Genomic DNA, 26,403 nt, shown 5'->3' with positions numbered 1-26,403 from the left:
GGAGAACATGCAGTTTTGAAAACATTTCATTTTGATTTATTAAGTCATCACATGTTGCTTAAAAAGCCTGTCTGTTCCAACTCAAATGACCCTATCGAGGACATTTGCAGCAGCAGCAGATTTGACCCATGGTTGCATAAATAACAACAATCTGGTTACTTTGGTGTGTAGTCAATATAAGCCCTATTTTGATGTGTTATTGTGATTGTCTGTAACTTACTGCCCAGCCATGACTTTTTTTTAACCCTAACCCTGACTAATTGAGAATTGAAAATACTGGAGTCATATCTTCTCCTACCACTGGGGGAATTAGGAAACGCTCCTGTGGTCGTTTGAGTTGGAGGACAGGTTGTTAAAAAAGGACTTGAAAATTTGTACGATTTGGCAAATCGTTGTTTCGCTCAATGCTGCACAAACTTTGCCGTTGTTTGTGAGTGAACTTAGTGAGTGGCTCTACACGCCTCACAAGCCTGTTGTTAAAGCACACAGTGTAGTGTGCAGACCCCGAGGCCAGCTGTAGGCAATGTTAGAGGAGTTGAACATGGAGAGAAAACACCAATAACTCCCAAACCCTAAATCAGTCTGTGTTTCTTCCTGTCTCTCTTTCACTTTTGACCTGTCTCTCTGAATGAGTGAAAAAAAAGGTCCAACCTCACCCATCAATTGTCTTTCTTTCACTGTATAGCTGCTGGCTGCAGTGTGCATCTGTACCCATGCGTTAGGACTAGATTAATCAATATGGCTTTTATGTAGTCTCAGTTTTTGCACATAAAAAACAAGGGAGCAGTATCGGCGAGCATACGACTGCACTCAAGAGGGAGTATTTTTTATTCTGCAAGCACACAGAACAGTGTCAGGAACAAAGTCACACTTTCTGCTCACGGCTGACTGCAGCAGTCCAGTTGAGTTAGAATAATGTAGCCTGAGCCTCACAATGGCCTCTCCTCACTCAATTAGCCATCTGTGTTGAACTGCGGCCCAAATGTCACGACCTGTGACAGGCCATTGGTGTTGTACCTGCTCTTTTTAAGCCTCATTTGCGCTGGTCACCTGCTCTTTTCACCTCTAAGTGTATTTGGCTTTTTAGCTTTGGGTGACTTAACAAGCATTAGTGATTTGAAACACTTGTTGATTTTTTTTTGCTCAGTGAACTGAAAGATAAACACAAATTTCAACATAAACACCTTCTTAATATTGGACATAGTCTTTATCCCCGTTGAACATAGAAACAGGTGACCAATTAAAACCTGAACATTTAGAGTGGATAAATGTAATGAATGCAGATCTCTCCACACAGATGTGCTGCAGGGTACAATTAAGAAGTTAACATCCAGAAATACTCTCATGCAGAATGGGGATCCAGCTCTAAAATAAAGTGTTGAATGACACTTTCCTCAACTGTGGCCATCATCATCATCGTCATCATCATCTGCATTTATCATTAAGTTACAGTTATGCCTACCTCTATGTCACTCAGAATACCAGTGTAGAATTATATGATATGGGTTTTGGTTGTTTGAATAGTGTAAAGTGAAATGCTATGGGACCTTATAATTGACATCCCAGTGACATGTGGAAACGTATGCGTACAATTATAAATTTAGTGCGTTGGGTCTCTCATAGACTTTACATTAGCCTGTGATTTGTGCACTGGTAAAATGTAAACTAAATACATTTAGTCAAGTACTGCATGGATATAAATATGTCACCTACTTTTGTCTTTTTTTATTCATATTACAAGCAAAAAGGTCAGAGCAGCAACTATGCACAACCTGCCACTCATTTATTGCAACATCTACATTTTGGGGGGTAAGCAAAGAGAAAAAGCTCTGATAATAATATATGTGCTATAACTATTCTCAGACTTTGTTTTTGTGAAAAGAAAAAATAAATATTAATTTGATAACTACGCAATATGTTTTAGCCACCAGCTGTGTATCTGATGCATAGCTGCAATAACAAACTGCAACACAGATGCATTGTCATTCTTTCTTTAAATTAGTGTGTTTGTGTATATGTGCAGGTAACGCGCACACACGCTGTTGGGCGCATAATTTGCTTGATTCATTCCACAGCAGGAAAAATAGATTGTAAATGAGCAATTATGAAAACGGGGCAATTTTACATCCCATTATTAACTTAACATCTTTGTTATATGTGGTGATAATCACCTTGTGTGTGCGCATATGTGTGTGCTTGTGTTTTTAATGTAACCTTGTCACCAGCCATCCACCATTTTCTGCACAAAAGCTTGTCTCACTTGGTTCTTTTTTTGTCTATTAGCATTCAGGATGGCTCCACTGTCACCTTCACACTCGCATGCACACACACACACATTGAGGGAGTGTTGGAGGATAAGTATAATAGAAATAAGTGCTTAACAATTCAAAACAACTTTCACAACTTAATCCCAAGCACATAATACGGCAGACAAATGAAGTTCTTAAGGACAGTGTGTGAAAAGGCAGTGAACAGGGAGGGGGGGGTGGGGGGTCTATAAATGGTGCTCTTCTCCAAAGTAATAATCGTCTTGCATTTTGTCTCAGAGGAAAGTTTTGTGTCTTGTAGGTGTTTCTTTCCCCCTTGAGACTAGGTATGTCTTGTTTGTTTTTGTGGTTTTGTGATTTTCTGGCAAGTTATTGAAAGTGGTTTGAATCATGCCTCTCCTTTTATCACATTTGAGCAGGAGAGAAGTTACAGTGTCGCAACCTGAAAGTGTATGCAGATTTCTATGTGATTCAACTGTTGAAGCTGCAGTGTGTCATTTTAAAATACAAACAAACTGTATTGCCAAATGGGTTAACACAATGCTGATTGAGTATTTCTCAGTATAACAGTTTTTTTTGTGTGTCTGTGATGTCATCCCCGCGCTGCACACCGAGTCACACATTTGGCATCACGATTGAGTAATGAGACAGATTCAAACATACATTAGGCTGAAAACACCAGGAGGCACCAATGAAATGTTTCAGAAGTGGATGCTATTGGTAAAAATAAATCTCAACATTCATAAACAGATTGTAATCACAATAATGATTTAGGCCTCTCTCGAACATGATCGATCAGTATTGAAAATACGTGCTTCGCCAACAACGTTAAACAACTACCTCACAGCTCTAATGCTGTAGTTCAATCAACCCATTCCATTAGGCTTGCGTTTGGACTGAGAACAGTATACCTTACTTGGTAGGCCAGGTGTGGGCTGTGCCCAATGGCCGTGTAGTCCGACGTGATACTGGTGCGACGACAACAAATGATGACATTGCTACCGTCACCCAATTAGCTGATTGTAGTGGGTGGAGCCGGTCTAATGATAAAGTATCATTTCACTCTGTACCCCTATGGAAGGGTGCCAAAGAATTGAACAGTTGGCGCCAGTTATTAAGGTTCTGTTCTTGACGGAAATGCACACAAATAAGTACCATACTGTACTGAACTGAACATTTCCACACGTTGGAAACACAGCTTAAGTCTCTGATGCAGTCAGAACAAGTAACACGTGGTGAAAGACAGATAAAAAAACACAGAGGCAACTTACCGAAAACTTGAGATCTCTCTCTCAGGTCCACAGGGGCAATTGAGGTTCTGCACTGGAACGTTAAAGTTCAAATGATTTGAATTCAAAAGGCTCATATTAATATTTTCAAGTTCAGAGGATCTTGTTTTTTCATCCTTCAAATGCAGCAATGCAAAAACTCCATAGGGTGAATTTTACCCTCAGATCTTTTTTGGTTTTATAGTTGAAACGCCTCTTAAAAAAAATAGAATCTGCGAAACAAACAAAAATAAATGTGTAACATTACAAATATATTACATAATATCTGGTAGTTAATAGAGACCATATACAAATAGTGGTCAAAGTCCACTTAATTTATAAAATCAGTAAATAATTTATTGTGCAGTTAATGGTCTCCATCACTAGTTTTGGGGTTTTTCTTCTTCTAATAGCACATGCTATATATTTTGCTAATTATGTTCCAATAAAATGTTCCTTTTTTTTTAAATAGAAGATAAATCATGTCACACATGAGTGTATGCCAGTGTGACGGACATCTATGTCCATCAGAAGCCTGGTTGCAGGTGAAGCCAGTGAAGTTTTGCAAATTGTCAACATGGCATGTTGGCTCAGTCATGATTCGCTCAGATGTTGCTGTTATTACATTAATTCCTACTTACATCCCTAACATCAGTGAAGCGGTCTCTGTCAACCTTTGTGACAAGTGTTGTTCAGTAACCTCTTTTAGAGATGAGAGGATGTACCATTTCCTGTTCCCTGTCTTTCTTTTGTCTACATATCCAGCACCTCCACATTATCAGTGTGACAAGTTCTCTCTGCACTGGTGGTTATGAATGTGTTAATTCTTGATTACAGTCCATGCATTTGCGTTCTCCGATTTGCTCCGTGGAGTGAGAAATCACTTTCTCAATGAGAATAATTGAACACGGGCAGGTGGGTGCCAGCTCATTACCCACAAATCACAGGGAGCAGGGTAACCTTAGCTGAAGACAATACTGATTTCAGGGAATAAAACTAGGCCGTCAGCATGGAGTCAAGCCAGTCAGGACAGCAAAGAACAGAGGAGGGAGAGGTGAACACAGCTTCTTAAGATGAACACATTTTGTTCTTATCTGCCTTTGTTTTTTGGGTGAATCATTTTCTCAGACGGGTGCAGTGTCTCTGGCTCTGGTGGGGAAATGTTAAAGTGTCTGTCGGAGAATCATGATCACTGTTAAGGTGATGTGTTTCAATTGTTAAGCAAACTCACTCTTGTTTGCAGCCAAAGGGGGAAAACACCACTCTAAAAACTCATTCCTGGATAATCAACATCAGAACCTCAATTCAATTCAAAGGGAGAAAAGAACAAAGGCATAGATGAATTAAAATACACTCTGCCACAAACACAGCTAAAAAGCGATGCTCTCCTCACTCCCAAAGGAATTCTGTGATTGACAGAGCCCAGTTTCCCACAGTGTGAACTCATTCATTCCTATTTATTTGAGTTCTTTCTAGTTCCTCACAATCTCTTTCCTTCACTGCCTTTTTAAAAAGAAATATGCCACACAATTCCACTTTCCGCTGAGTGCCAAAGGAGTTCACCCTGACACAATGAGCTCCATTGTCACAATAGAGTTTTCTCACTGTTTTATAGGCCCCGTTAGGGGGCCAATGCTTTTAAGGTGCTGAAGGAATGTTACAAGGCCCTGGCCGGCAGTAAGCATCCACTCAGGGGGCCACAGAGAAACACGAGATGGGCTTCTTTGCTATCTCGGGCCAAATTGATCCGTTTAATTTGAATTGGCCAAAAACAAAAGCAGTCACAGTTGGATATATGGAATGAGGTGGCTTTATTTCACAGCCAGGGAGGTGGAAGAACAGAAACCCTCTCAAAATAAAGCCAATGGTAGAGGGTCAATCAGTCCATTTTATTGAGACATTCAGCCACTTTATGCTACTCTGCTAAGAGTTTTTATTTGGATTTACTCTCTTCTTGATTCTGATAAAGTTCTATTCAGTTTTATGTCATCGGTCAAGAAAAATAGCCCACAACTTTTAAAGAGACGTGAGAACATAATGGTTATAGTTGCTATAATTTGTCTAGTAAACATTTCATGGCCAATCCCTTGTAACACCAGTGTTTCTGTCAGCTGTCAAATCTTCTGGCAATTTGTCCTCGAACATTATCTCCCCAATCTTTATACTTAGGGGAGAAAAAAAAGTAAGTAAAGGTCAAGAAAACTTCCCCGCGTCTCTGATACCGACTGGAATTCAGACAATCAGCTGGTGTGAAGATGAGCCTTTGAAAAAAGGTGTGTTCCTATCTTACAAGCAGAGGAAAATAGTTTAAAATGCCTTCTGACTCGAGCTTCTGGTACACCACATGTAAGTGTTCCACACATCTACTACAGTCTGTGGTCATACCCAAATAGAGGATGAGGGTATTGTGAATGTTGTATCTTCTTATATTAAAGATAATCTCAATCTAAAGCTGTTGGATGATGGAGCACTCCACTAAGACATCATTCCACCTCCCTGGAAGACAAATTATATTATTTCTGACAGTAACTTTCATAAATGTAACATATGATCTCAGTGATGGATTCCCTACTGTATCTCCAGCTTATTTTAACCCTCATATTTCAGTGAAATAAATTGCCACCAATAGTGGTTATAGCTCCATTTTAGCATTCTGACATCAATGCAATGGACGTAGCTTCTTCCTTCCCAGTAGTATACCAACAGAATGTTCTCCTCTTTATGCTCCAGCTATACACTTTTACATGGGAACTGTTGCATAGGATAGCACCCCCCAGTGGGCTTCATCACAACATACTCAGAGATTCGCACATGCTGTGATGATTGCACCCAGAACCATGCTGACTGCCCTTTTTATTTTGGAAATGGTGTAGCGGAGAGTTGGTTTGTGTGTCTGTTGTTTTGGGAGATGGCACTACGGCTGATGTGGTTTTGTTACTTGCCGATATACGAAGAGAGATATTGGAATGTAATGCAGTGTTCAAATGGAAGAGTTCGGTATTTTGCCTTTCCATTAGGAATAGTACCAAAAACACACCTGCTACCATTTCATTGTTGGGACCCTTTCCTTGGGGTTTCACAATAAAATGATCTGGTATGGTCAGGGAGGAGCTAGACCAGCTAGATCACTATGGAAATACAACTTCAATGTGCCTATGCAATGTGTGTGATTGTGCGAGTGTGTATCCTGAGGGATTATTGTAGGTGGGTGTCTACAAATGTTTGTTTTAAATTGACTAGTGTAGCGCTCCAAAATGTATTGTTTGTTGTATCACCGATCATTTACCCATGTTCTCATCTCATCAGTGATTCCAGCCACTGATGAAATTCATTAAGCAAGTAAATGATCATGAACTCTAACTAGCACACTCCTTTCAACTATGGATATGTTGATTAATCTGACCCTAACTACACAGTGTATACGAACAAAAATGTTTTTATACAACAAAGCTGCAGCACAAAACTTTTGGTTATTGTTTTCTCTTGTTGAACAGAAACAATGTAACACCATTTATATGCTGCATCCTTCAACTGAAAACGCTTTTCCCTCTAACCTGACTGAGGGAGTGTTTGTGTGTATGGACCAGCAGCACATGGGCAGGTGGGTGCAACTGAACTACTTAATCAGCATTTTGTGAACCAATTTGACAACAGTTAAATGTAATACACATTTGTTCATATTGACTCACCCCAGCTCTCCACTAAACACCCCACAGCCACCTTCCCACACCCTGCCCCACCTTAACTGGCATCACAAGCTTTGCCGTGGCTGTGCTGGAGTCTTTTGGGACATCTCCTCATTACTGGCCCTCCACAGACCCCCCGCCTCCCGATCTCCACATGACCCTCTTCATTTAGTCCCATCTGAGAGCAAGGACACAGCTAAATGGCTTTCTGTCTCACCCTGATCCACGAATTTCAACTTCCAATTAAAATGAAATTGAAAGCGTGCCCCCCTCCGTTTCGCCCCACACAGCTCCCACAACGCTACCAATGATCGCCCCACACTCCACCTGCTCAAACAAGGCAGCAAACAACCACTGATCTGTGGAATCACCTCCTGTAATAACTGGCTGCATTGTGCGCCAAAGCTTTACTTTCCACTAAATTATTTAAAGTTCAACATCATTCACCCTCATTCCCCCATCATCATTTCTGCCCCCTTCATGTTGAATGTATTTAGGTTTTGAGGTCACAGCGTGTTAAAATATCCTTTGGGATGTGAATATGATTCCTATGCAAATAGTCACTCTTCTATTTTATTTCCCTGTGATTACTTGCTGATACATTTGCATCACAGTAAAAATGCTAAATAGTTAATACAGTATGACATCTTCACAGTGCAGGAGGTGTAGTTTATTAGCAGCCACCGTGCTTCTGAATAAGTCAGTGTGATCCTGTTTCATATAATTGCAGGAGGGGCTACAACAAAAAAAAAAAAATGAAAATGTGTTTAATGACATTACAGTTCCAAACAATGGCGGTGCTCACTGAAATTCAAACAGCTGCTATTATTTCAAACGGGGGTAACGTTCACTCGCTGACCTTCACAGTTTGAAAGATAGATTAAACATTGTGAGCAGTGGAAAGCAGACTGTCCTCCCACTTAATACGCTCAAAATGATGATTAATCTGTGAAAAGCACCGCAGAGCTCCTTTTAATGCATGGGTAAAGACCCAGGATTCAGCTGTGCTGCACTCTCAACGCCCCGGATTATCTGTTCAGAATCACGTCCCCACACCAAAGCCAGGTGTCTGGAAAGTCATAATATCCCTTTTGAACTATATTTTATGCACCAGAAACCCTAAATCTGCTTCAAATGTCCGCTTTGAAGGGCTCTTCTGATGCAAAATGTCATGCGTGCGGAAAGTCTTTGAAACACTTTTAGTGTATTCAAACAGCATTATTCACAGAGCTTGTAAGAGTAAGAAGTGCTCTGGACAAAAGCCTGTAACGATAACTCAATTCACAGTAATTCCTACCCGTTTGAACCTCCGGCTCTCTGATACAGGAGGAGTCTGCTCCGGTTGAGGCTGTTATTGATGAGGTTTGGAAAAAAAGTCTTGGGCCTCTCCGTCCGCCTTGGGCCTTTGTTATTGACCTGGTGATTGATTTAAGTCCTCATAATTAGCAGGCCTAATTTAATTAAAGTGCAATTTAACGATGCAGTGGGCAAAGACGTAAGCAGCTGTGTCATTGATAGATCAGTCCAGGCCTGATATGAAACAGACACTAGCAAGATGATATATTCCACACACAGCGAGTCTCCCACTGACAGAGGTAGAGACAAGAGAGGAGACAAAAATTGTAGACCAGAAATAAAAAGGAACAATGAGAGGATCGCACAGAGAGACGGGTCTTTGTTTTTCCAAATGTCAACTTACCAAACAGAAGCGTCCATCTCTCTGTACCACCACCTCCTACTCTTGCCGCTCTCTGTCCTGTGGACAAATGCAGCCTCACATCTATGATCTAATTTGCTTAACAGCATCAGGAACCTGTCTGTCCCTGCTATTTACTTCAAGTAAATTCACATCAAACTTTATGAGCCAGACGCCATGTCTTTACAAAACCAAACAAAGGGAGACAGAGCCTGGATGTTTTTTGTTGATTAAAAGGAGGTGTTGAGATAAAGGCTGCATGTGAAAATGAGCCTTTGTGGATTATGCTATACCGCATACTATGTATATATAAATGTGTATATATATAAATATATATATATATTTATATATAAATATATGAAAATGTAGATGTCTTAATAAATAGAAAAATAAATCCTCATTTTATTTTATGATAAAGCAGTAATCAAAGCAAAATTATTATTTTTTTCTAGCCATTCAGAAGTTAAATATGTTTTGTGCTATACACAATAACCTGCTAGTTTTAGCTGACCCCAAATCTAGTAAGATATTGCAGAAAAAAAATATACTAAACAAACAGGTTATCGATATCTGGCCCCGCTGAACAACATTTGAGTCCTTCTCCTCATTATCAAATAGTGCATCGGGAATGCAAGTGTTTTCCTTTGAGCAAGCCCATTGGCACGGGGTGTGAAATATGAAAGACAACACGTCCTCATCAGAGGACAGACGTCGCTGCCACCTTGTCTTGTCTTGTCTCCTTGGCAAACAAACACAGGACTTTAGTTTCATAACATCTCTCTATAATTGTCTCTTCCTCATCCTCACTTACATACAAAACAAGAGATGACAGTCATCGGGGTCACACTTTAATGTTTCCCCAATGTCTACTGTTTCTGCTCCAATGTGGATCTACAGTAAGTCACCAGACAAATAGAAACATAAGGCCTAATTCATTTGATATGGCGCTGTATATTCTGTGCTTAACTCCCCTCACTGCAACACAATAAATCCACTTTGCTGCATATTGACACGACCATTAGCTTACATCATCATGATCCTTGAGATCATAATAACATAACGAAGATAAGGAAGTATGCTGAAACAGGTTTGCCTCTCTGTTGACAGCCATTAAGTGCCATTTAGAGAACTTGTGGGTTGCATTACGATCCTTTCATCATCCACTAACTGTTAACTCTTCGCACAACCTTTTACAGTATTTGCTTATCCCCAACATAAATGTAAATAAGTGTGCCATAATCTTAGTGATTGTGACATATTGGTTGCCTTAATGGAAATGGAGTCCAGTGGGCTGCTGAGGCCTGAGGGGTTAAGGATAGTGGAGAGGGTGGAGCTACTTTGTCGGATGCAACAGTCGTGTCCAATCTAATCACAGAGACCATTTTGGAGCCTAATTTGTCCTTAATGGCAGTTTTCTCTAAGGGGATGGATAAAAGGAATAGTAGACTTATTGTAATGGGAGAATAATTCATGTGTGGTAAATTGTGACACATGTATGACAATGTCATTCATCAATAGCTGCTAAAGAGTGCTGTTCTGTTGTGATATATACATTGTTCACATTGTGTCCAAAGCCACAAAGGCTCTTTTAATGGTTAACATGGTTAAAATAATAATAAAAAAGAGTCTGGTTCTGGTTAAGATGGATATGTGATAATTGCTTTGTGCGGTCAAAGGGACTTGTATAGGACTAATACAAGTTATTACCTGCAGCTTTTTATGACAGTTGTTAACACAGTGGTGCTGTGAAGTCCCATTTGCACATGTTTCTTGTACAATTTTTAGTCAAATTGTATTAACTGGAGGTAAAGGGTGTACAATTATGGCGCCCTAACCTTTTTGTGACAGAGAGGAAAACCCTACTTCTCTGCTTTTTATTCTTGCTTACATGTTCATGTTCACTGGAAGCAGAATATGTTACCATATCGTTTGTTACCCTTGGCTCGGTTCATATTTCCATTAGGGGCGTACAACACAACGCGTCATCAATATTTTGTATTTTTTTTTTGCTGGAAAAGTCCGGAGGGAGTGTAGATTTTGTGAGTATTTCAGCAGCCATTTTGATAAATGCTGTGATTAAATTGCTTGTTTTCTTTACTGTTACATGCAGTGAACGCACCACAGTGTTCATGTTGGAACATTTCTATATTCAACTCTTTGGCTGTCTTGGGCTGTCCATTGTTCCGCTCGCCACAGACGGCTCATTGTGAGGGAGCGTGTGACATCGTCTAACTAGGAGGCCTGTTCTGCACATGAAGCCGTCAAACAGATGTGGACCTTAGCTGTAAATGAGGGGCGGTGGCCAGTAACACACCATTTGCTGTGACCTTTGAACCTGTCCTTGTTAAGCCCTTGACGCCAAAGATACGCCGTAAGAGGGAACCCCCACTCGTTTCCCCCAGTTTCCTCAGACAGCTACATGTTGTACTTGCTCATGGCTAATGGCATGACACACACACACACACACACACACACACACACACACACACACACACACACACACACACACACACACACATACACACATAGTAAGTCTTCTTAAGGACAGTGCCTGATGGAGGTTGACAGCTCCTCAGCATACACCCTTTGCCCGCAACCCTTGAGCTCTGTGTGTGTGTGTGTGTGTGTATGCATTTTACCCCTTGAGCAGACAGCTGCTCCTTCTCTGCCTCCTGCTCGTTTCTTCTCTTCTCTCCTTGGTCCTCTTGCTGCTCTAACCTATCCGTCCATTTGAAGGTAACAGGACTCTGCACTTTGCAGCCAACCCTTTCTCCTCTCTCTCTTATGTGATCCCCAATAATATAATGCAACAGCTGTCAGATGGCCAAGCTTTTGCGTCTCCCCATTGTCAGAAAGGCTGCTGGATTCTTGGCCACAGATCAGGGATCTGAGCGCCCGCTCGGATGTGAAAGGAAGGATGAGAGCAGGATACAGGGAGGGAGGGCAGAATGTAGAGAAAGTGTGAGAGAGCAAGCTAGGATTGAGTGCCTTAGAGAGTTGAAAAGCCTTGTTGCTTCCCCACTCCACTGGTTACCAAGGGATCAACAGGGTGCTAAAAGCACTCAGGGGAGGAAGAAATGGAGGGTTTTTAGAGAATGGGAAAAGGAGAGTGATGGAGGGATAGAGCAAGAAAGGAAAGAGGGCTAGCGAATGAGTACAAGGAGATGGATGTTTATTTAGCCTGTGTCTCTCCTCTACTGTCACTGCACTTGGCTTTGTCACGTACAATAAGTAAGTTGGCATGTGAATATAAGGAGAGATGACTTCTTCCACTCTGGTCACAAGGAGACACTGAGTCAATCAGTCTTTTGAAAAGTCGGCAGCTTTCCTGAAGGATCTCGCTGCATGTCAGTCTTTTCCAAATGTCTTCGTCAAAGATAAAGCATTGACTTTGAGTGCACAGAAATAATGAAGGGGCTGTGCCCTTGCTGGGCGGATGACCCCACTGTGACTCCAACGGACCACAGTGGCCACTTAAGCACTGCCCCGTTAATCTAGAATCAGGTGACATCTGTGTGTTACTGCTGGCACTGCAAACTGACTGACAGTTACACTGTAATATGAGCTTTAACACACTCCCGGAAAAAAAAGCGTGATTCTGAAACCAGTGGTGTAAGATGCGTGTTATTTGTTTTATCGAGATAATATGACAATATGTTTCAGTTTCGTAGGTAAAACACATGAGCACATTTTTCATTATAAAAACATGAGAAATCCTTTCAGAGCCCTGAAATGATTGTGCTTCGGCAAACAATGTTGTTCAACAGTTTCAAAGATGTCCTTGGAAATAAAGTCAATATCTGAATACAGTTGTGTAACACAGATCACTGCACTGTCAAGGAGAAAGCACCTAAGAAATGTTTTCAGTGAAATCCTTTTCTTTTCGCTTTGCCGGCTTTTAAAAAACAATATTTTAACACTTGGACTTTGCAGTTTTCCTTCTTATTTATATATTTTCTGCCCTATTATTCTGGTTCGCAGCTCTCTTTGTCTCCTCTGTCTTCCTTGACTCCTCTGACTCCCTAACTCACATGATTTTTTATTTTATTTTTATCACCATGTTCCTCACAATCCCTTATCATTTTATTGATTTATTTATTTATTTTTTACATCTGAATGGAAATATTGCCATGTTTTGCTTTGACATTCTGTGGTAATATTGCCTCCCACCTAGTGGCATATCCAGGGATTAGGGTGGCCAGGATGAAACCTGTGATCATTTTGTGATGTCATAGAAATCACAATTTTATAAAGAAATATAAAAGTATCTGCAAAAAAATGCATTTACGATGAAGTATACATATACAAAGACACAAATGAAAAACTTCAGCAAATCAAAGAAAAAATGTGTGCATGTGGACAAAACTAAGACTTTTGTTCAGTTGAACCTTATTCAAAACCTCTGAACATTAAACATAACTTAACATAATATTCTTAATATTATAATAATAATAATAATAATAAGAAGAAGAATATAATAACCGTTGCTCCCACATCCACACACAACCTTCCACTATGTTTTTGGCCCAAACCATCGATCCTGCCACCAGTGTTTGGGGAAGAAAGATATATCATCCTGCCAAAAACAATTTCCCACTGACAGTAGCAAACTATCAGAGAAGAGAATGTTGCTGGGAGTCATTGTAATTACATATAGTTTTCAGTGATGATACACTGTGAATCACCCTACTTCTCTGATCACTCTTTTTTTTTCCAACAAGACTAAGATATTCAGCATCATTGCCACTTTCACAAAGTCAATATATTTATTTGGCTTCCCTACTTCAGTATCTGTCTATCTTATCTCTTAACATATACTTATATTGTCCTTTCTATTCTGCTTTTCTATTTTCAAATGCCTTCTCCAACCTTCTGTGTTTATTTATGGATTCCAACAGTTTGGTGTTTTAAGCAGAGCCCGCAGTACTGTACCTGTATAGACTGTATGTATAAAAACATACAGCCAACCAAACTGGGGGGGGGGGGGGGTTTCATGAAGAACACTGTAAATAACGGGCTCAGCAGGAGGCTCAGGACCACAGCTGATAAGTAATTGAAAGGTAGGGTGACTGGGTGACTGACTCATTTTCATACAGTTCATTTAGAGAAGAGGACACAGACAGGGAGGGTGGTTGGAGGTCTCTTAAGACACACTGCTGATGAAATTTTCATGCCCTCACTGCTCCTTGCCCCCACCATCACCACTAAATAAATAGGGGCCAAGAGTCTCGCTGTGCCTCCACCCTGTGTCACCAAAGATATTGTGGACTCTGAAAAGGGTTGAATCCATTTCCATAAACTATCCAGAAAGGAACAAGACCTATTTGGATGTGCTTGACATTTAAGTAAAAGAGAGAGAAAGAGGAGGGTTAGGGGTGGGGACAGGGAAATCATTGAGTGTAGCAAAGAGTTTTAGCAGCAGACCTTCCTAAGGAGAAGCAAGCTTCCACATACACTCACATGCACCCGTGAATCATTGGTTACTAACAGAAGTGGGAGCAAAAACCGTCTTTTTTCTTAATAAAATGACAAAAGTCTGATGTGCTTGTCACAAACCTCCGCAGCTCTCTCTTCAACTAAACTCCAACAGACGATGATTCGTTAAAAAGAACCTTGTTTTATTAAATATGTCTTCCTCTATTCTATGAACAGCATGTCATCACTACATGTGAGTGCGCTGCTCACTTTGCGCCTTCCTCATGACGAGAACTCAGATAAAGATTTTATCCCCCATTAAGGAGCCCATGAAACTGCTGTCTCTTCCCTGAGTCTAGTTAAGTCCTCAGACGTCTGGCTTGCCTGTAAAATCTGCCGCCCTCGAGCCTTGCTGCCTAATGGCCCTGAAGGAAGACGAGTAAATGAAATGAAGAGAGTGAGAGAAACAGATGACAGCAAGCATAGCTGCTTCACTCTAGACCTCATTGCACCCTGCAAATATCCGTTATTGGTGCCACACCCCAAGCCAGACCTGATCGATTGAGTCCCTGCAGTCACTTCATGGCTGGAAAGGAATTTTTCTGCAACATCAGTGTGGTCCCCATCTGTCCTGAACTGAACATCTCTTTTGATTTAAAACAGAGACTGTTACTTGTTCCTGCAGGTAATTGGATTAAAAGCAAAAATGAAGAGATATAGGCAAGAGATGAGGGGATGGAAATACAGGCAAATTGAAATAATGAGCTTTTTGCTTTGCTGAAACAGGCTTTTAATAATTGACCCTGTCTTTTTCTAATTCCCTCTTTTTAGGAGGAGGAAGAAGAGCACAGGAATCAAGAAAGGAGGATTGAGCGGATTGAGCCAATAGGGAGGGCAGACTCTTCCTTGGAGCAGTCACCAGTGCTCAGTCTAGAGTGAGTGCCAGCCATCTACACGTTTCTTTTTTAATTTGCAGTCTCAAAATAATTGACCACCTTTCCATTTTATATACATATTTTAACACTGCAATATCATTTATTTTATTGTAATATTCACAACATTAAATCTAAAAGTGTAAATTCCTACACATTGCTGTGTTTGCATAGCTGTATATCAGAGGTAAAGAAGGAGTAGTTTTTTTTTTAATTATTTTTATTGTACAATATAATGTTCCATTCAACAACTTAACATATGGATACCTTTAAAATAATCACACATCGACATCAACTGTTGTGTTCTTTTTGTCTTAACACAAATTAACCTTCTCCCCCTCCCTCTCTCCCCCCTTCTCAACACATTTTCAATTAATTTGTCTTCTTTTAGCACCAGTCTGATCTTAATCACTTAATTGGAGTCTCCATTTGGGTCCCTAATCGACCCTGAGGTCCACCAGTCTGACTTTGTAATGGATGACTTTGTATACACACAGCATAGCAGCTCCTCCAATAGCATTTCCCAAACCTCCCCCACACTTCTTCACCATCCCTGTCATGTTTGACTGTGTCATCTTTTATATGCTGCTTTTCTGCATTTTCTTGACACTCTTGTTATTTTTTATTCATGCGTGTCCCCCCCCCCCCTTTCCTTCTACTCCTCTTGCATCCTCCTCGACCACATCCATCATCGTCCTGCAGAGGCATGCTCAAGCCAGTTGAGGTGTCCAATGAAGGAGGGCCCCTGGGGATCCATGTTGTGCCTTTCAGCTCACAGGATGTCAGGTAAAAGGAAGCGAAAGAGAAAAATCTGGGAATCAATGCAGCTTCATGTGCAACAATGAGCAGTTAGTCTGCCCATCCATTATGTGTTCTGCAGCTTTTGTGTTGAAGTCAGGGGAACATTGCTCTATTTTCGCTTTTATTCATTTCACTCATTTTTTTTTTTCAAACAGTATTTTTTTTTTATTCATCTGTTTCTATGTGTTACCCAAGGCTGTCTTTTTTCATTTACTTTAATTTTCATTTTGCGTGTTTCACAGCTGAAACTACACAGCAATACCCATCACAGCTCAGAAGCCTCCAGTGAGAAAGAGAACAGATGAAAGTAGTTTTGCTCCTGACTGTACAGTTTTTTTTTCATTATTAACCTTGTTATGCTTTTCTTTTATTCTAACCTATATTAGTGTCCACTGTGCCTTCAAGGTAATTTAAGCAGCTTTCTTTTTTTTTCTTTTTGGGGCCAGTAAGAAATGTCATTGAGTGGGCAAAAGAGAAATAAAGCTTTGTAGTTTATGGTTATTCCCGAAGAAAAGGGACAGAGGAAGTGGCCAGTTGTAATCAAACTAAAAGCTTGTGCATGACACAGATTTCTGGTGCACGCCAAGGGACTGGCACACCACCAAGGTGAATGTGACTGCTCTGTGCTGTGAGAGGGACACAGGGGACTGAGGTGAAAAAGACAGAGCGAGGAAATGAGATGGGATGACATTTGAAGGAGTGAGGATGGCTGTCATTGAAGACTACTGCATGTCATCTCTTTGGGACACTAATCCCATTGCTGTTTATAAGCAAGTGTCATGAAACTATATTTAGCTTTGACCCCAGTGTGATTGACTCTTTCAGAAGCCGTGACACTTTAAAACATCACGAGTCCCTGGAGAGATAAAACACCATTGAGCAATATTGCTTAAATAAAGTTCAAATCCAGCAATTTGTTAGATTTGCTGTTTTGTATTCTAACTAAATAAGACTGCATTTGCAAAATACAGCAACAGTGCTGCTTTGCCAGTAAATTTCTTCTCTATCTGCTAAGGACCGCACTAATAGCTATCAGAGCCTTCAATTAACTTCAGACATGATAAGACTTAGCATCTGGTCAGTGGAATGATGCTAATGGCTTGGCCTAGCTCTTTCCTGTGCACCAGGACAAGAGGCATTAGACTCAGCGAGCTGTCATTAGTGTCTAGACCAGGAGCGTGGGGGTCAGACAGCCAGCTAAAGCAGACAGCAAACAAGTAACTGCAGGGGCTCCCACATCAGCTGCCTGCAATTTTGCTTCACTGCACTGCCATCAAGTTAGATCCAAGCAGGTGGGGAAGACATCGGCAGGAGAGAGCTTAGAGATGCTGTCACTCCAGCAGGCAGAATCTCTCTGTAACACACACGCACACAGGCACACACTCTTGTTTTGAGATGTTAAGATTCTTGGTTTGACCCGTGCCAGGTTGAGGTTTTGCAACGTAAATTCACAGGTATAACTTGCAGCTATCAATCACACTGGAGGTCACTCATATGTGCTGTGCTTTTTTCATCTAATTTCCTCTACATGGGAATCTACTTGGGAATGTCCCACATGTTCCAAATAATCATTATGTTGCATTGACAGGAGATTAGGAAATCCTCAGGAAATCATTTACTGATGTTATAAATCAAGTGGGAAGTGAACAGTGTTGACTTCTTCTTGGTTGCTATTGACTGCATTGTTAATTCCTGAGTAGCTACACCTGGCAAAGTGGTAAACTACATTCAATATTTATATTTAGAATATAGACATATAATTCCTGGAAATATATTTCCTGGAAGTGTTTCCAAACATAAACTTTTGCTGCATCTTTTCATTGTGAGCAATGCTGGTCAACGATACTACACAATACTGTAAGCACACGCGTGCACACCCAAACACCCACACACACAGCTGTCGCTGACGCATTCTTTGCTGCCTAATGAAGTTCTCATTCCATGACCAATTTCAATTGTAAACAAAGTGTGGACATAATTGCCGTACATAAATGGATCATGATTGGATTATTGCTGTGTTTGATTAAAGGCAGTAGATTAGAGCAGGTGGCCTCCTTCAACTCATTTCTCAGCTCTGCAGCCTAGCCACAAGATGGAGTAAAGCCATCAGACAATGAAGATTTTTCTCCTGAGTTTGCAGAGAATTCTCTAACTTCAAGCCCCCGTGCTAATGTCCAATGACTAATGAATTTACTGACTTGAAGCCTATGAGAATGCCATTTGGATTTTGTGTTAGTGCTCTTGCTTTCCCCAAGTAACTGATAAGTATCTACAAAAAACCCATCAGTGAGACAGGAGGGAATTGAGAGGGTGGCAGTGCATTACAGTCATCACAATAATGGTGCTTTCATGAAATCATCATCTTCAAATCCCTAAAAGATGCTGCTTTATCCCCAGTCTTCCCCGCTGCTGCTTTGAATACTGATTAGGGATCAAAACTCCCTTATCCCCTGTCTCTGGTCTGCTACCATATCAAAAGTCATTAGAGTGTGTCCACAGTCTAATCTAGATGCACAATACTTTGTTTTCAAGCTGCCAACACTGATGGAGATAAAGCACAATCATGTCCACGTCCACACTGCTCACAATTACTCTCTGTTCAGCACACTTAAGTTGACCTGGCAACATTGGCTCAGGCACAGAGAAATAGGAAAGGGCCTATTGTGATCTTTAATTTCAACTTAATGCCGAACCATTTACCCCCATCCAGGAGCCAAGATGAGTCTGCAGTGTAAGCGTGGATGTCCACATTATGCAGCCAATTAGAGCAATGTTCTGAGAGTGGCCCTGTTTGGCTGAAATGCTAAAGAGCTCTGCAAATCTGCCCTTGACGTCTATTGTAAACAGGGTCACAATTTAAATGTGCTGTTGTTTATGTGGCTATTGACATGAGGGGAAATAACCGAGAGTAATGAAAAGCTTGTTGCTGATGTCCTTGCCACAGAAAAAAAAAAGCGTTGACTGCAGTGTACATTTCTATCCTAGTTTCCTCACCTTAGTTTGGCTTCTTAGTAGTTTAGGCTCTGATATATTTCATCATTATTTTTAATTTCCCAAAAGCTTCCACACCTTTTCTTAGTTTATAAAAGGGCACCACGCGTTTGTAGTCAGTCAGTCTACCTGCTTCCTCAGCCATGTGGCGCCTCAGAGAATGATGGAGATTGTAGATCTGCTTTCGGAGCGCACATCAGATCTCTTTGTGCGTTTATCCTCAGGGCCTAACTAAAGCCCATAGGAACTCACTGATGTATTTATTTAGAAGAGGGAGAGAGGGGCAGAATATTTCAAGGTAAAGGGTGCCTTCTTTGAATGGATTGCTGTGAAACTGCTTAGGTATTTATTACAGCACTGTCGGCTCTCGTCTTAGTGTAGACATCTGCCGAGTTTTCTCTGAAGCCATAAGATGATCTCTTAGCTGTTGCCTGGGATTACCTTTAAAAACCTAGCCTGTCCTTCTATAAGACCTGGCCCGTGTTGGAGGACAGAGAGACAGAGAGCGGCTTCAAATTAACTTACTAATGCACTGCTACTCAAGGCCTGAAAGTTAACTTTTGAAAGTTAACTTTTGTTGACAGTAGAGCACAAACATATACATTGCTGTATAGAGCTAAACTTTATTCAGAAACTTACTTCCTATTGGGGAACGTTTTTAAGTATCACTACAGTGAAATGGATTTTTTTTTTTTATGATCATTCAAACCTTTCTGATGTAATACATAATTATACAGATTTTATTCATAAAATGTAGTCACAAGGAATAAAAACCGTTATTGCAAGTTCTGGATGACATTTAGATTTAGATCTTAAATTGTTTATCCCCTTTATTTACTATTTATCCCCTTGACTTTGATACACTGTCACTACATTATCACTGTATGTTTATGATGGAGATGAAGCTTGCAGCCTGCTGATCAGTGTATTGGTACGTGACTGTGTGTGTATTTTTTCTATCTGTAACCTGTTGAAAAATCCTTTTAGGACTCAGGGTTTGCTGGTGAAACGCCTGGAACAGGGAGGCAAAGCTGAAAAGGAACATCTCTTCCAGGAGAATGATTGCATAGTCAAGATAAATGAGGGCGACATTCGCAACCTGCGCTTTGAACAGTAAGCTCTAACGTTTGTCTTATAATTATGATTGTAACATATTTTCCCTACTCTATCAATCTGAATGTTTTCCTTGCCTTATATGGAGTAAATGTTCATTACGTGTAGGAGAAAATCTTGCACACTGTCCACTACATGATACAGGTCACACAAAACGCTCTGTGTTGGGCATTAAGTGCAGTGACTGCAAATAGCGTTGCTGTTGAAATGTGGAAGCTAAACTGGAGAGAGACCTGACACCCACACATCTGCACAATAAAACAGAAATATTACCGAGTTGTTGCCCTTCCTGTAATAAGTCTCAGTGACCTGCAGTCCTTCATCATTTTTTTGACCTCTGTTCCTACACTCCCCTCTATATACATCAATTCATGGCTCCTCTTTATTTTCTAAAGTAGAATGAAGATGTAATCCATGAGACTCCCCACATTTAACCACAGCCACTCTTCTCTCACATAAATGTGTACTCACGCATCCTTACACATCATCTGACCCATGCGGCGATGCTGAACTATCGTCTTATTTACACCCTCCTGAGTGTATGTGTCTGTGTGCCATGCTGACAAATAGATTGTCTCCTCCAGGCAGGATTCTCAAGGCTGTGTATGGAGGTAGTCGACAAATCCCTGCATATTGTTTTCTCCTCCACATGAAGAAATATCCAAAATTACTGCTAACGAAGGTCCAGTCACACTGGGCTGGGCATAGTCAGCTAAAAGCACTGGCCTCTGAGCCACTTTCTCATAGCTGTCAGAAATGAAGTTTGGACCTCATCTGTTAGAAGTTAGAAGTTAGAAAACTGCCTCAACAACTGTGTGTGTGTGTGCATTCCTAGCATCATACTGTATAAGCGACTTTGGCAAAAAGTTAAATTATCAAAGGTACCTCCCCACATTGTGGAAATGTGCTCACCAGACCGTGTGCAAAGGCAGTAAGGTTTTATGATATTTATCTTTTCAAAATGTTGCCATTGTCATTAGTAAACATTCCAATTTTCTTTTCAAGCCTTTTCTACTGTGAAAGAGGCTTTCAACCCAAATTCATAAGGGAGCAATGTTTTGCAGTGTTCCGCACTTACCCTCGTCTGCCAAACACACTCCTCCTCCTCAGCCTCCAGATGCATATAATGTTTGTAATTCTGTACGAAAATGAAGGAGCAAAAAATACTCCACCCCCTGATTGTGTACTGCACAGAGCAACAATTCAAAGTGATTGTCTAATATCCTTGGATTGTTTTGCATGGGTAAATATTTTGAGCCGTTTAATCTAACTATATGTAATGATGCATTGATAGTGTAATTTATTATTCAATCAGGCTCGCATAGAGGCTGATTATTGGAGTGATGGCTCAGTATATGTGCATGTGGGAACACATTTTGTGTACAAATGCACACACACAAACACACACTCACTCAAGTCATCACCTCTCACCGTGCACGTGTGAGTGATTTTTGTAAATTACCATAAGAATAAAGATGAGAGAAACCAAATCCCACAGAAGTGCCTCAATATGGCCTTCACGTCTCACCTCTGTGACACCGTTTGAATGAAGCGCCGTCTGTTGTGCTGAAAGCAGCTTAGTGACTATCATTTGGACAGAATCAACATGGTATTACGGGTGTGGTAATAGAGGTCTGGAAGCACGGGTTGGGACTGTTGGATTCCAGACATCTACCACACCTCTTATACTGCTCCGTGGGTTGTTCATGGCAAGCCTATCTATATGCTAAGTACCGCCAGCAAACCAGACTAAACAATTCTTGAGTGTGGGAGTGATGTTGAGCTCTTGTCTTTGCTTATTTCACCCCTAAAACTCACATGAGACTCAGTGTGTGTTTTGGATTTTTTTTTCTCATTTTGTGTGAAAGGAGTGAAGTGACTCTCGGCTTATTTTGGAACCTCATTGTCTGGAAAGTTTCCATCGTACATGATTCATCTTCACTGTTGTTGAGTCAACTCTTGTCCACTCTTCTCCAACCGCACAGACCACTATACTGGAGACACATTTAGATTCTCTACATACAATATGTTTCTCTGGCATAATAAATAATGCACAGTATATAATTTGTCATTACTGACTCACCATTCACCATCCTTATCTCTTTCCTGTCTTGATGCTGGTAATTACAGATAAAGTACTTTCTGCTGAGTGCAGCTGCTGCGATTCGCCATGCTAACCTTCACTCTTCCCTATCGCCACTCAACATACAGTACATCATAGCCCCTGTTATCCCTCTATATCTGCCAAGCTATGATAGTACATTATAGTCCTTCTTATAGTATCTCTTATCATGTTAAGACTCATTTATTTTTGTCTGCCTGACCCCTACACTTTGTCTGTATCACCTCCAGAGCCCAGAACATTTTCAAGCAGGCCATGCGTTCCCCGGTCATCCTCTTCCATGTGGTCCCTGCAGTCATGAAGAGGCAGTACGAGTTTTTGTCAGGCCAAAGCGAACACAGCCCAAACCAGTCCGGCAGAATCTTCTTCAGCCAAGCAATTCAAAAGCCAGGGGACAGGTCCAGTCTAGTGGGGCGGCCTGCAGCTAGGCCTGGACCACAACTGGGCCTCAACCACAAGTAGGTTTGACCTTGACTTTATCAGTGAGTTGTGTTATCTTGCATTTGGGCCTGTATAAACTCTGATGTCCATGTGCAGTCCAGGATGTGAGACCATTCTGTGTCCACACAGGTATGTCAAATGTGCATGCACCAGAAAAGTAACCTGGGCACTCATTTAATTTACTGTATGCATGTCATTGTATGTTCTGTCTTCCATATCCTTGGTGCATGCTTGAGTGGTTAAATATACAAAAAAAAAAAACCTAATCTTAAATACATTGTCCATAGCTATCCATATTTGGACACACACATGTATATATTTATGTATCACTCACTACTAGTCCAGTTTTAATTATACCAGCTGATGACTCATCCATAACATATTTACTGTGAGTCCATCATAGTTTAGAAGCTACACAATAAAATGGAAGACAGAAGCTTCATAAGAAATCCTACCTGCAACCTTGGCACCCACATCAATGATCATCTCTTTAAAAGCCCGTTTTAAATACCCGTAGTTACTGTTAATTTCTGTAATGCCTTTGGCTGAATTCCAGAAAGTAAAACGTGGTGTTTCTCACAGATGCTTGTCTATGGGTTTATGGTCTTCATTAAATATTCATAATTTTGCATTTTAAGTGGAGTAAGTCTGTTAATGATCATAATGACTTTAAAAAAAGGATGTTCTATTGTTAGTGACACAAGACACAGCATGGATGAGTCAACACAATCACAACTTCATCAACAGAACAACTACATTTTCATCAACAAATTGATGCAATTTTCTTGCAGCTGTCAATAATGCCCTCCACATCTATTTCACAATAAGAGCTTCAAATCGTCAGGATACCTATCGTCAGTGTCACATTTTGCTTTAATACCATGATGTTATCACCTGTTTCTGTTGTCATAAATCTAACTGTGATCTTTGCTTTCCTCATGTAGCCACCAGGGCCCACTGTCAGGAAGCACTCCAGAGCCAAACCGACGGTACACAACATTACCCCACACCTTGATCACCAGGACTTCCTCAGCCCCCTCCCCCTCCCTGCAGCGCAGAATAAGCACAAACACGCCCACCAGCTCCTACCTGAAGAACAATGGCCGCAGATTCAACATTCAGTTAAAGAAGGGTAAGAACCAGCAGTAACACTCGTGGTTAGCTGTATAAAGTGAAATGTTATTTTTTCCCATGAGAACAATTAACTCCATGGTGGTATCAAGTAGCAGGAGTCATGAATTGAAAATATACTCCTTGCTATGGTTAAGAGGACAAAGGGCCCTTTCACCATGTATTTATTTTCACTACGATAAACAAAAGATTCAGGGATGCCAAAGAAAACCATAAATCTCTGAGAAAATAGTCCGTAATCTCTTCTTGCCTCTGGGTTAAGTTTAACGGCGCAAGCCAAACGCAAACAAAAATCTACCGCATCTTGAAAGATTGTGCTTTGATGCACTCAGGCTGCATCACCTCAATATTGTGGCTGGGATATTGGCATTCAGCAATCAAGTCTGCCTGCAGCTGAGGGTGGTTTGTTGTGATATTGGAGCATTGTATATCTTAGCCAGTCATTGTGGTGGTTTCACTGCCAGGCCCCCCCATCTCATTTTCATCTTTTCTAATATCTGCACACATTTCGACAAGCAGTTGCTTGTGAAATAAAATCGTGCAGTGGGGACAACTCTCTCTCCTTTTCCTGTCAGTGGGAGCAGATGTTTAGTTAGAAGCTGGCACAGAGGCCTTAGTGGTGAGCTTTAGGGAAAAGACCAGCAAGTGAGGGCAGCAGTGAGGGCTAAAAGCAACTCACCTCAGGGGAAAAGCAGTCACAAGCTGCTCTAATATCTTTGGCAAAGGTCCCCAAGCACTAGGCTGCAAGTTATATTTATTTCCTTCTAATGTGATAAAATTCCTCATATTTTCTGCACACCAGCCATCATTTTATCATTCACTTTATTTAAAACCATGCCAGAGAAAGTCTGGTGTGGCTCCAGCAAGAGACCCATGCCAGTAGTTCAGTTTATTTTCACCAGCAACATTGGACCATGGTCTAATTCAGCACCATTCATAATTCTTAAAAGTATGTGTCTTCCCAAGTGACAGAAATAGTCTCCTGAGATGATTGCTCATGTTTTAAATGGAGCTTACTGAACTGGATGTGCCTCACTTGTAAACTTCAAGCCATCCATAAATAGTAAATGGAGATAAATGACTGTCCAAATGTTGTTAAATTGGAAATCCAACTGTGCAGTAAAGTCTGAAATAATCTAAATGTGCTACTGAAATCTGTCTTGATGGGTCCGTTTGATCACTATCAGACTTCACCAGTACTGATGCACTTTTAGACAGGGTTCAGCTGTTTTGTTTTTGAATGATTGTGATTGTTGCAATTCGACCCAAGTATCTCATGAGTTCTGAGTGGCAGAAGCAGATCTTGCGTGGCAAATAAACAAGAGTGCCTTAATCAAATACTGCAGTTGAAAAGGACACATGCAGCCCATTAAGTCATTGTAATGGAACTCAGCCGCTCCTCATGTTTGCTGTTTAATTAGCTTATTGGAGCCAGGATTCCGACTAATACAGAAAAGGAATACAATTACTTTGATTCTGCTCTTCTATTACCCAAAATAAAGACGTCAGTGGTTAATTACTGCAGGCCTATTAGAGATGCATTTTCCTGATTGCCTGATTGGAGACTTTAACTGCACTATCGTACGAAGGGCAGAGTTTGGTTCCGTTCATTTGGCTGGCCAGAGACTGACATGGGTGAGGAGGGGGTGTGGGGTCACTGAACAAAGCTCTCGATGTGGTGGATATGAAAGAGACAACATGACCAGCTTTTCTAAATAAATGGAAACTGTCAAATGTAACACATGCTCAGTAATAATCTTCTAAATATTATTTGAGAAATACTTAAATGTACAACCAATTTTGTGGAAAATTAGATCTACCATAAACTACCCTATATGTTTATATTTTCATGATTCCAGACTGACTCATTGTATCCTATGTAGACAAAGAGTGCAGCAACACATCACTGTGGTCACTCCCCAGTGCTCACCCTGAGAAATAAAACCCCCGAAATCCCTAGTACCCAGTGAACAAATGAGAATGACCTCTCTACACTGTGGTTGTATTTACCTTATAGCCACAGCACAGAGAAGTTGACTGATTGCCATGGCAGCCGGTGTGACTTTGTAATGAAAGTTGTCACTCAAAGAGGCAGATTTAATGTTCAGCACTAAGAGCTACAGCTATTTCTGTCTGCTTAGTTATGGTGCAGTGATGGGGAGATCATAGCACATTGTCATCTTCAGCAGCTCAACTTTCTGACTTTGTAAGCAACCTCTTCATCACCTTTCCTGCAAGTTTTGTTTATGTGCGGAAGCCATGAGAAAGTTGTCATCTGCACTTTCTCTCTCTCTTTCTCCCGATCATCAACACCATCACTGTCAGTGAGATGACAGACAGTTCCACAGACTGCTGCACAGACACACTTGGAGAAGTAGATCATGAACCATCAGAGGTGCTGACAGCTCAGTGAAATGAGCATCTACTTTGACATGAATACTAATCACCAATGTTACCATCAGAGAAGCCTCCATCTTTGAACACTGCTCTTAGTTACTGTCTAATAACATTATGTAGCAGTGGAATTGCATTCTTTTAAT

At 40.8% G+C, this 26,403-nt stretch overlaps 1 protein-coding gene across 1 annotated transcript in view; it reads left to right on the top strand.

Annotated features, from left to right (window-relative positions):
* LOC310937743 (partitioning defective 3 homolog) overlaps positions 1-26,403 on the top strand; it is a gene marked incomplete at both ends in the record, with an annotated part of 330,453 nt that overhangs the window by 133,224 nt on the left and 170,826 nt on the right. Inside the window, 5 exons of the mRNA XM_083902083.1 lie at positions 15,164-15,267; positions 15,967-16,050; positions 20,044-20,169; positions 22,522-22,749; positions 23,677-23,864. Coding sequence (XP_083758209.1) covers positions 15,164-15,267; positions 15,967-16,050; positions 20,044-20,169; positions 22,522-22,749; positions 23,677-23,864 — 730 coding nt within the window. The remainder of the gene's footprint in view (positions 1-15,163; positions 15,268-15,966; positions 16,051-20,043; positions 20,170-22,521; positions 22,750-23,676; positions 23,865-26,403) is intronic.

This window comes from Microchirus variegatus (assembly GCF_963457635.1).
Source record: "Microchirus variegatus genome assembly, chromosome: 15".
NCBI classification, from domain to species: Eukaryota; Metazoa; Chordata; class Actinopteri; order Pleuronectiformes; family Soleidae; genus Microchirus; species Microchirus variegatus.
The sequence above is the reverse complement of the archived record's forward strand: the minus strand, read 5'-3'. Positions and strand labels throughout refer to the sequence as shown.